The 11,460-nt window shown below is 38.0% G+C and overlaps 2 protein-coding genes across 4 annotated transcripts in view; one reads left to right on the top strand and one right to left on the bottom strand.

The window, feature by feature from the left end:
- LOC117296580 (neuronal acetylcholine receptor subunit alpha-10-like) overlaps positions 1 to 2,676 on the top strand; it is a 31,192-nt gene extending 28,516 nt beyond the window's left edge. For all 3 annotated transcript variants that reach the window (XM_033779597.1, XM_033779598.1, XM_033779599.1), the window contains exon 7: positions 333 to 2,676. In XM_033779597.1, coding sequence (XP_033635488.1) covers positions 333 to 723 — 391 coding nt within the window. In that variant the 3' untranslated portion in view covers positions 724 to 2,676. The remainder of the gene's footprint in view (positions 1 to 332) is intronic.
- Positions 2,677 to 3,874: 1,198 nt separating this feature from the next.
- On the bottom strand, positions 3,875 to 11,181 carry LOC117297106 (60S ribosomal protein L24-like). Its single transcript, XM_033780240.1, has 5 exons — positions 11,079 to 11,181; positions 10,868 to 10,943; positions 8,005 to 8,252; positions 6,300 to 6,357; positions 3,875 to 4,103 (listed from the first exon to the last, which is right to left on the bottom strand). The coding sequence occupies exons 1-5, from the start codon at positions 11,081 to 11,083 to the stop codon at positions 4,029 to 4,031; spliced, it is 462 nt and encodes a 153-aa protein (XP_033636131.1). The 5' UTR covers positions 11,084 to 11,181; the 3' UTR covers positions 3,875 to 4,028.
- Positions 11,182 to 11,460: the final 279 nt, after the last annotated feature.

Below are 11,460 nucleotides of genomic sequence, written 5' to 3' on the forward strand. Positions count from 1 at the left end.
CGACTACACATTGTGATCATTGGTAAATTGGAAATATTTTCATAATCATAGTGTACAAGTCTACTTCGGAATACAACATTCATTTCATTCTCAGAGATGTCAACATTAATTGCATCTTGCAATCAATGAGATCTTGTGTAGCAATCAAGGAGATATTGATGGTTCAACATAACTGGGAAAACATTCCCACATCAGATCAGGGAGGATTTTCATAAGATAAGTTAATTTCCAAAGTACTCTCTGGGTGAGTTGGCAGATCTGTATACACTGCAGAAATGGCTTAACATTTTGAATGATAAAAACTTACCTCATTTCATTTGCTACTTGCTCAGGTATGGCACATCGTATACACCGCTAATTCAAGACTCATCGAGGATGAATAATGATGGCATGCAAGGAGGCTGCAGTAATGGCCACAATGCACAAGCTGAGTTAGACCACTTTGTTGAGAATCTTGGAGAATCTGACAACATAAGACTAACCAAGATGGAATCCAACGTCTATGGAATCCTCAGACAGATCCGTTCAGTGCAGAAAAAGAGTGACCGCACAGGCAGAGTGCATAGAGAATGGGCCTTGGTGGCCACAGTAACTGACCGCTTGCTGTTCTACATCTATGCCTGCTTTACAGTTGCAATGTCTGTCATAATCTTACTAGTCAACCCAACTTTAGACGTCCATGATGGAGCTGTATGCGGTACCACAGAAAGTGAGGCAGCATAACTTAAGTTTTAAACATACACAAATACATGTACACCCATATCAATGTTGTAGCCCTGGAAATAATTCACTTGGGCCTTTGTTATAACATGGATACCTAATTGGTTCAACTGTAGTCTGGATAGTCTACACTTAACAGTTTACAATTGTCCAGGTCAAATCAATTTTGGGGCCCAATTTATGTAAAAGATGACCAACTTCAAACTCGACTTCTGTATTACAGCAAACCCTGGTACTTTTTTAATTGGCTATAAATGCAATGCATCTTTACAACAAATCTTCTTTGGAAGAAAGTCTTCAAGACCTTATGGTTGGTAAAATGTCAATCAAGCTTTTGATTCAAGATGACATGCTTAAATTCACTGCATCAAAGTCAGACAAGGAATTCACTGCTGAATTTTATGAGAACTGAAAAAGTTAAACTTGCATCCCAATTGGGAGGTCGACCCAATATGCCATTTAGTGGAATCATAAATCTTGCTTGGCTACTTTTTGTGTTTAAGAAAATATAGCTGAACAGTTCTCTACTTAGCAAGAATATAAGCACGAAACCAATCACAAAAGGTACATATCTTATTATGGCAAGCACATTTGCATTGTGCTTAGCTACTTTTTGTGCGTAAACAGCTCTATGCATTGGGCCCTGATTATTATTCATATAATTAGCATTCCAATAACAGGCGTTTAATGAAGATGTAAGATTGTGGTGGTAATGTCAAACCTGGTTCTATGAGTTTTTAATCTTTTAACTTTATATTTATGTCTTAGTTTCTTTACAGTGTTCCACATATACATGAACATTTTAACAAAAATGTTTATTAATTTGTAAACAAAGGGTGGATTTTATGTAATTGCTTTGCAGAGTTGTCAGTTACATTGCTTAACCGTCTTTCAATTTTCAGGGGTGAAAACCATTTTAGTTTACAATTTGTATATTTTTTATAAATTTGAAAGAAAGAAAAACTCCCACCATTTATGCAAGCCCTGTAAGGCTCTTGCATTTTGTAAATAATGTATAATTTCAATAAATATCTGTAATCTGCGTGTAAGGATTTATGTACTCAAACTACTAAGAAAATCACATAATGAAGCTATTTTAATAGAGTGGAAGTAACAACTTGAAGCATTAATTGTTGTGTACAAACATTCCACTTGATCATCAACCAAGTTCATCTTTGAGTTTGTGTTTTAGTTTTAATTACTTTTGGTGCAAGTTTTGGATCACAGTGAAATGATGTTCCTTGATCATTCTTACCAAACTATTTACTACTGGCACAGTCGGTGGTTTGTTTTGTGTTTTTTATCTCACAATCTTGACATAATTTTAGATTGACTTCACATATTGTTTTTGTGTCCAATAGGCAAATGGCCTTACCTAAAATGAAAAATGGCTCAGCATTATTTTGATGGCTACATATTTAATAACAGAAAACACCAATGTCAATCCTTTGTCTTTTTGTTTTCAGGTACAGCATTGGTTATGTAGATAGAAAAAATGCAACTTTAACAGCGAAAATGTGGCGTATTGATACTTTTCTTCCCCATGCCCCCAGAGTCAATCTCATGTTTGCCGAGGGAGTTTTCGTTTTGGGTGACGGATGGTTCTGCAATAGTAAAAATGTACACCACCACCGTCCGCTGTATCAAGTATCCATTCTACGGACAACCCATTGATTTTTCAGGCTGATGAACTTTTAGTTGATCACATGAGCAAGTTCAGTATGCGGACTGCGCATGTATGAATATTTATCAGTATGTTGAAACACCAAACGTCAGTTTTAAGCAAAACGTAGAATCATTCCAGGTACTGTCATAGAAATTGACGGGCGACTGTCCTCAAAGTTGACGCATGCGCCGATAACTCAATGTGTAGTTTTCACCGTCGTAGAACCATCCATCATCCACAAACTCCCTAATCACAAACAGGAGACCATTGTGGTGAAGGGAGGGGGGGGGGCGGAAAGGCAGACTAAGATAAATCACCTGGGGCAGTGGGTTAAAGGAACACGTTGCCTTGGATCAGTCGTTGAAAAGCGTATGTAACTGTTTGTTATAGAATGCATATACATGTACATGTAATTAGAAAGATATTTTAAAAGTGGAATATAATGATTCACACAAGTATCACTCCAAATTGCGTGGTTTTCCGTTTACCTCGTCGACAAACATGGTCGGCCATTTATGGGAGTCAATTTTTTTACTCAAATGGCCGACCATGTTAGTTCGCAACTGTGTGTGGATCATTGCATTCTACTTTAACATCTTTCTACCCATATGCAATTTATAACAAACGGTTACAAATGCTTTTCATAGACCAACTCGACCGATCCAAGGCAACATGTTCATAACCTGTAACATTTCTGCTTCCAAAGGTCCTATGCTGTACCTTCCTTTAAACATTATGTTTCTCCCTAGTTGACTATCACTGTGTCGTGAACATAAATGCACAACGTAAACTGTAACAAATTTAAATTTCCAGCAAGTATTTGTTTCAGTAAGTAAATAAAAAATGCCTTTGCTTTTATTAAATGATACCAGAGTGTTGCTTACATTTGTTATAGATTATATTTAAAGACACTGGACACTATTAGTAATTGTTAAAGACCAGTCTTCTCACTTGCTGTATCTCAACATATGCATAAAATAACAAACCTGTGAAAATTTGAGCTCAATCAGTCATTGATGTTGCGAGATAATAATGAAAGAAAAAACACCCTTGTCACACGAAGTTGTGTGCTTTCAGATGCTTGATTCCGAGACCTCAAATTCTAAATCCGAGGTATAGAAATCAAATTCGTGGAAAATTACTTCTTTCTCGAAAACTATGGCACTTCAGAGGGAGCCGTTTCTCACAATACTATCAACAGCTTCCCATTACTCATTACCACAAAGTAAGTTTTTATGCTAATTAATATTTTGAGTAATTACCAATAGTGTCCACTGCCTTTAAACCCCAAAATGAAACACAGCCTGATACTTCACAGAGAGGCTAACTGAGCCAAACTGCCTTGATGCCCCTAGAACTTTACATTTCACAGAAGAGCACTTAACGATGTTGAACTGCCTTGATATTTACCAGAATGAGTATCAGGTCGGCCAACAACCTAATCCTTAAATTAAGAAAAAGACAAGAAAGAAACTTGATGACACCATCTTTGTCAGTATTTCAACCGTGAACTGGCTTTTTATTCATATTTGTACACAACCAAGAATGAATAAGAAGTAATTATGAGCTTCTTGAGTGAAGGGAGACGAGTTTACCAGGATTTGATATTGATGACTAGTGAATGATTATCGGATGTTAAAGTTTATCTTTTGCCAGAGACACGTGGCGCTTTGACCTTGGGCATCTGGGCTGCCTTTTGCTTCACTGGCTTGGCCGTCTGTGAAAAAGAAAAGAAAGTATAGTGTCATAACAAGGAAAATCCAAACAAGCATAAAAATACAGGGTAACATTAACAGAACAGTCAAAATAAGGAAACTATTGTAATGGAACATGTGCAACCAAGGGGAAATAAACCAACCCAACAAGCTCTGCCTGTTAGTGCAATAAATCACTGCAAAACAAAAAGTATGTGGTAAAAAGCATTTTATACTTGATCCCTCGTGCAAATTGTTACAATCTCTTTAAAAGTCCCAAACATTGCAAAATGCAAAGAAGTTTTGATGATTGCTGTCTTGTGCATTTTGTTTGTGACATGATGTATATGTGTTCAACCCTAAAATGGTCACATGAATATACAATGTAGGCGGAGCTTTATGGATAGGTTTATTGTTAGCGCTGTTAAGCACATGAATGGCACATCAATGGCACAAGCACAAAAATGGTTTTGATTATAACGAACGGTTAACCAGCCAAAACGAGAAAAAAAAATTAAAGACCTGCTTGAACGAAAATGTCAAATCATGAACGAAAATGTCAAGTCATGAACTTTGCTGAATTCCACTTAAAATGTTTTTGATGAATAAGGAAATCGAGTCATATGATTATAAATAGGTTTCAATTGTGTAAAAAAACAATCATTTTGTATGCCCTTGTTCAGAGCTTTTCTGCGAGATTTGCGAAAAGCCCCGTTATGTAATCACTCTCAAAACGTCATAAGTAGATAAAGCCGCTTTGTTGCAGCATGGATGTATAACAAAGCAAACTCCCACAAATGACGTCAGCGGCATTGTCCTTTGACGCCCGCTCTCAACGGCAGAAGTGTTTTTAGTTTTTCAAAAAACCTTTAGGTAGGGGCCTGATTTTTTACTCGATAATTACGAAAAGTTCAGAAGTGTACACATATCAAAATTACATTAAAATGGTGAACAAGTGCATTATAAACAAGTAAAATCACCATTTCTGTTGAAAACATTCCGCTCAGGTAGCTGTTTAAATGTGCAGTTTGTGACTGTCCCCTGCTTATTTACGCATAGTTGGCATTCTCCACTAAGCAGCAACGGATTGTCCCCCTTGACAAAAATGGGGGTTGTGCATGTGTTCAACAATTCAGGGCCAGTTACGTAGAGCTGCCTAAGCCCAAAGTGCCCAAGCACAACAAAATGATGCTTTACAGAAAAAAAATTACAGTAATTATCAACCAAACATTATTCTACATCTAAAATCTATTACTGGTATCGTGCTTATGTTTGCTTGGTATAATTTGTGCAAGTAATAGTTGATGCTAAGCAGCTCTTTGAAACTGTGCCCTGGATAACCTTGGCTACCAAAGTAAGCTTATTCTAAAAGTTCATTGCTTTGAAGTGTGAAAGAAAAAGTCCACACAGGTATTCAGAGTTAAAAAACACTCAAGACCTACACAACAGTCCATTATTTTAAGGGATACTGTGCTAGCCCTGAGCTTGAGCAATTTAAGTCAAAATAATAAAAACGATAAAAGAAAAACAGATGGATCTTCTGCACATAAAAGCAGCCTTGATACTTCACTAAGCAACTGCCTCCATGCCCCTAATCATTGCCTAGGTGTAGGGGTATAAATTAACAGTGGCCCCGCTGGCCCAGACAAATGATGGGACAGTGAAAACAAATTATCTTCCTAAAAATATCGCTGAATCCTTCTGGACTGTCCAGCAAGCTACATGTCCGATGAGATTTTTATGGTTAGGATTTAAAGGCAGTGGACACTATTGGTAATAACTCAAAATAATTATTAGCATAAAACCTTTCTTGGTGACGAGTAATGGGGAGAGATTGATGGTATAAAACGTTGTGAGAAACGGCTCCCTCTGAAGTGCCATAGTTATTGAGAAAGAAGTAATTTTCCACGAATTTGATTTCAAGACCTCAGATTTAGAAATTGAGGTCTCAAAATCAACCATCTAAACGCACACAATTTCGTGTGACATGGGTGTTTTTTTTATTTCACTTTTATCTCGCAAGTTCGACGACTGATTGAGCTCAAATTTTCACAGGTTTGTTATTTTAAGCATATGTTGAGATACACCAACTGTGAAGGCTAGTCTTTGACAATTACCAATAGTGTCCACTGCCTTTAACCGTTACAAAAAAATACCCCAAAGTGCCGCAAAATGCATACCCTATTGCGATCATGATGTACACAGTTCTTTGAACTTACCTTCTGTTGTGATGCTTTCTTTGAAGCACTGTTTGCCTTCGCCTTCTCCTTTGCAGCTCTGTTAAGTTAACATTAGAAGAAGAAAAAAATCATGTTTAAAATAAATCATCAGGAAATGTCTGGCAAATGAACACAATACAAATAAGACAATAGACATTTTTTAGAATTGTTGTCCATGTGGTGAGAAGTATCAGTTAAGTATCAGTTAAGTTTAATACCTAAAAAATTGATGTTGGACTAGACAGACCATTAACCACACTCAAGTTGGAAGGTACACACTAACAGCTTTGTCAATTTAGTATTTCAATAATCGCAGAGTCAGTCATTCATTTTTGTGCGCATTAATGAACAGAGTTGACTGCACCCCAATAGTACACTACTACTGGGTCTCCTCCTCCATTTGACCTTTAACACCCAACACCCAACTCCCCACCAACCAAGGGCGTCGATCGCTATTCATTACCTTTACGTTTAGATGCTGTGTTACACGTCTTCCCTACTTTTTGTTTGACAAGGAGGCGAGTTACAGGGGGTGATAATTAACAATAACATCATCCGATGGAGTTTGGGAACTTGTTTCCCTCATGTAAAACCGAGATTCTATCAAATTCAAACATCGTATGCACAGTCTTTTTTAATTGTAACAACATCGCAAAAGATTATTGGGTAAAATTTCAAGAATTCTTTATGTTTTTGTTTCCTTTCTTTTTCTTTTATTTTAAGATATTTTACCTTCAAATTTACTACATTTTTTTACCGCGTGTACAATGTATCAGTTGGCCTGAGCCAAAATTCCCGTCCGGCGCAATGGCTCAATGCAACAATCAATGCTCTTTCACACCATTTAAAAACATTTTGATTTAAAGGGCCTTTGTATTTGCTATAGCTGTCTTTATTTAATATGTTTACTTGTATATACTGTTTTTGTGAACATTATTGTCTTTGAATCTTGGCCGAATAAATAGTATTTATAATAATAATAATGATCTTTAGAAGAGCTGACCGTGCAGTATGTTGTTCTTCTCGAAGCTTGGGGTCGAGTTTTGCACATTGACATCAGGTTGGATTCTTCAATTTAAGATTTTCAGAAGCAAGGTTGTGATTGGACACTCATGTTGTCTAAATTTATCTGTGCTCTTCTTCTTGCAAAATCCCTTTGACACAAAAGCCTCATCTGAACAGTGGGCAAGCAGAGTAAGACTTTGTGGAGTAGCACTATTGGTTGGTTAATATCCATTTTGCTTCTTTGACAACTGAGCCCAAACTGCTCGGAGCTGCTCCTATGGATTTTACTGAATTTTGTGCCTTGTGTGATTGTAAAATAAAGGTAAAACATTCTGCATCGTGTACTGAAACTTATCGTCTATTGTCTGTATTAAAGAAACGGAAATAGGCCCCAAATACCATTCTGAGTGTGGTCCATCAGAACCATGATCAGAATAAAGATGAAATTGAAGAAGACATTTCACCGTTTGTCCGCAATTCTTTTATTTGAACAAACAGTGTAATAATATCAAGAAAATTATGTATATTTTATACTTTATTGCACATTTTCTAATGACAGTCAATCAAAAAGTGGGGGGGGGGGGACATCTGATATGCTGTCCCCCCCAGTCTGAAAAGTACCGCACCCATTGACGCCCTTGCCACCAACACTCCCCATCACCACTCCCCACCAACACCCCCTCAGTTCCTATGTACTTACTTGATGGCTTGCTCCCTCTGAGCCTTGCGCACCTCAGGCTTCTGGTTTCTCTTTGCATTGATCTGCTCCAGGGAGACACCAACGATGGCACGATGAAACTTTGTGGCACGTCTCGTCCTCTTCTTGGAAACCTCTTCTTGAGTTCCCTTCTTGTGTTTACGACGGTAGAGGACTGTCCAGTTGATCTTCCTGGGGTTTTTCTTCATCATGAATGAAGCCAGGCATTTGTTGCTGACAAAGCTGAACACCTGTTTTAGGAGACAGAGAAATGAAGGCGGGTCAGGGCACAAGTAGCTCTACATGTAACATGCTGAATAATTAGTCCACTCTTTCTCAAAAAACAATTTGAGGTGCGCAAGGCTCAGACAGAGAGAGCAAGCCATCAAGTAAGTACATAGGAAAAAGAAATTTTTACCCCTTTCAAACCATGACACAAATTCTTCGGACACGACCTTAATCCTCAATATCTAATGAATAACATGATAACACCATTGAGAAAGTATTTCGAAAAAAAGTACAGATCCCAGAGCATAACAGTCACAAATTTCCAAGGTTTTGAACCTATTTTGAACCTGTCGCTTTGCCATTTTGTGACTTCCCAATGTTCATTGCTGTTGGACTAAACCATTCTGTAAAAGGGGTGTTATAAGGCAGCGTGGCAGGGCGTGTGCGCTGTCCGTTTACTATGCCCGCTGTTCACTCACTAGCGCACTGCCGCTGCACCCATTGTAACACCCCTATTACAGAATGGTTTAGTCAAACTCGGCTGCCGCTCGGTCGGCAGGTCATCAATTCAATTGGCTGGTACCTGCGGTTGGGTTCAGCGCCTGGGGTCAGCGACAGGTTCAAAAATAGAACGTGGGAAATTTGTGACTGTTTCGCTCCCGGGATCTGGTAAGTTTTTGTCCTTTTTTTCAAAATATTTTTTCAATTGTGTTTTTGGATGTTATTCATTAGATTAGACATTGAGCATTAAGTTCGTGTTCATAGAATTTGTGTCATGATTTTTTAAAGTGGTAAAAAATGAGCAAATCTGTTGACTTAAATATTTCGCACTGAATCGATAGCGAATAACTCGTAACCCTCCGGCTACGCTGTCGGCAGGAGGGTTACGTTATCGCAACTACATTTTCTCCCCCAAATAATTATTTTCTTGATGATATTGACTGTCTATAATTCATTGTTAAATCTAGTCACTAGTCTGACATTTAATGGACGAAATTGCACAGAAGTGTCTCCGTAACTGGTCGGTCGGTCTGTATAGTATTACAACGATCGAGTGGAGGCTGGAGCGGACTACTCCTAGAACTATTTCGGTTTTGTCCGTCTCCCGTAACCTCACGGCTGTGCGCCAAAAGTGTACATACTGGTACCCTGTGCGAGCTTCGTGGTTCTGTGTATCCTGGTGTCATGTGTTTTCAGTAGGATAACAGGAAAATTGTTCACAATCAAAAACTAAATATTTTTTTTTCAAATCATCTATCCAATTTTTTAACAATAACACTTTCATTTCATGGTGTGTTGAAATTTTTAAAGTTTTGGTTTTACGTTGCAAGAGACAGTCGGCCATTAACAGTGCTTGTGCATGCACGACATTGGAGCAACGTCATATGTTTTCACACCTTTCATTGGTTGGTATTTTATTGAATATTCAGAAGCTAGTATGGCGGGCAAAGTAAATCAAAATTATTATTCAATTAGTACTTGACAAATTTAATTACATTTTTGTCCTAAGGCATTATGGCTACAATATTATAATCCAGAGATATCATAAGGCATGAAAGTAAAACACCCCAACCCCCCCCCCCCCCTTGATGCACTCACACTTCATAACAATCCGTTTTCCCCCATTTCAGACCAGTAATGTTTGGTTTGGTTTCAGGAGATAAGAAACCAATCTATGATATTTTCTCTTAAATGTAGACTTAATATTTATTAAGCTTATCGGAATTTATAACAGTTATGCAGTAAATAAATAAAAAAAATTGTTGTCATTTTCACTTAAAATATTTTAATATTTTCCCCACATTTGCGCACCATAGAATCCCAAATAGTAACCACCTAACGTGATCCATCTAGTGACTCAAGCAGAGTGAAACTCAATCTAGCAGATAGTAAATTTGTTTGGAACTTTCGAGGTTGGATGATGTTTCTTTGACTCACTTGAATGTTGGCATAATAATGCAATTGTGATTAGTACCAAAAATCAATCATTTTATAAATGTTTGAGCATAACCAACGACAGGAAACTTTATTCTCGGCATGATTAAGCCTGATGAAAATACAGACCGTGAGTAAACTGCATAGCTTCTGTCACCGGTGCAGCTTGCACAATTTCGTGGTAAACGGGAATCAAAGTTGGGGACCGAAAACATATGAGGGTCGATAACGTATGACGCTACGATATGTTTTGTACACAAAGCACGGATCGTACCCGCCCTCTCGTGACGCGAATTCTATGGTCGCCCCCTGGCACATTGATCAAAGGACACAAAGCGCCTAATTTTGGCGAGATTAAAAAAAAAAAGGAGAGACTTCTGATTAAAAAATTCATTGAACCCATGGGTCGTTAAACGCGTGAGAGATATAAACCTATGAGGTTACGGGAGACGATAGCCGGACGAAACCGAAATAGTTCTAGGAGTAGGAGCGGGCTACATATTGCGACCGGACGAGTACGATTATTGCAACTTTAGAGTCGTTATGGCATGAATTGTTCACTAAGGGAGCATTTGGCAAAGCAAAGAGGTTGTATCTCAGTTAAAAGACCCTTAACTATTATATTAATATGTTTAATAAAAATTACAAATAAGACTACGATAAGAGGAGTAAAACGGCCGTAGGGCGACTGTTACTTGCTTACCTTGCCATCGATTCTTGCGAATCGGATGCCATGTCCGGCATGAATTTTGTACCCACTGAAATGGCACAACTCCTGCCTAAGATAAAAACAAAATACAAAGAAATGTCAAATTTAAGAACTGAAATTTGAACAGGTATTACGAGAAATATATATTTTTCCGGTTTTATGGTGATGTGGTGAGATTGAATAAGATCGGATTCCGGATACTTACTTCATTTTGACGACTTTCTAGGGAAAAGGCTGTAGGTCATCGTCTGGCATTGAACCTACACAGGAGGGCGCTATGCCGATTTAACGGTGGCGATTTTTTTTTGGCAGAAAAATTAACGGTGGTGTTAAATACCGCCCTCATACGTTTGGACGTAAGTATATGACGTCATCATTCTGAAACGCAATGCATGATGGGACAATATTAAGGGTCAAAAGTCAATTGATACTGCATAAGCTTTAAATGTAAGAGGGCGCTATTTAACCACACCGTATACAATCCAATTTAGACATCGGTCGATGACAGAAAATGTCAAAATTTCGAAAAAGGAATACAGCGCCCCAGTTACTGGGTCTAATAACAGCACAACATTGTTGTAACAAGG

Source organism: Asterias rubens, chromosome 11, assembly GCF_902459465.1.
Source record: "Asterias rubens chromosome 11, eAstRub1.3, whole genome shotgun sequence".
NCBI classification, from domain to species: Eukaryota; Metazoa; Echinodermata; class Asteroidea; order Forcipulatida; family Asteriidae; genus Asterias; species Asterias rubens.

Bases quoted from the DNA above. Each gene is read 5' to 3' on its own strand.
- LOC117297106 (XM_033780240.1), bottom strand. The intron at 8,253-10,867 runs GTAAGCAAGTAA...CTCCTAAAACAG, and splicing joins TCGCAAGAATCGATGGCAAG to GTGTTCAGCTTTGTCAGCAA. The intron at 6,358-8,004 runs GTAAGTACATAG...TTAACTTAACAG, and splicing joins CAGAGGGAGCAAGCCATCAA to AGCTGCAAAGGAGAAGGCGA.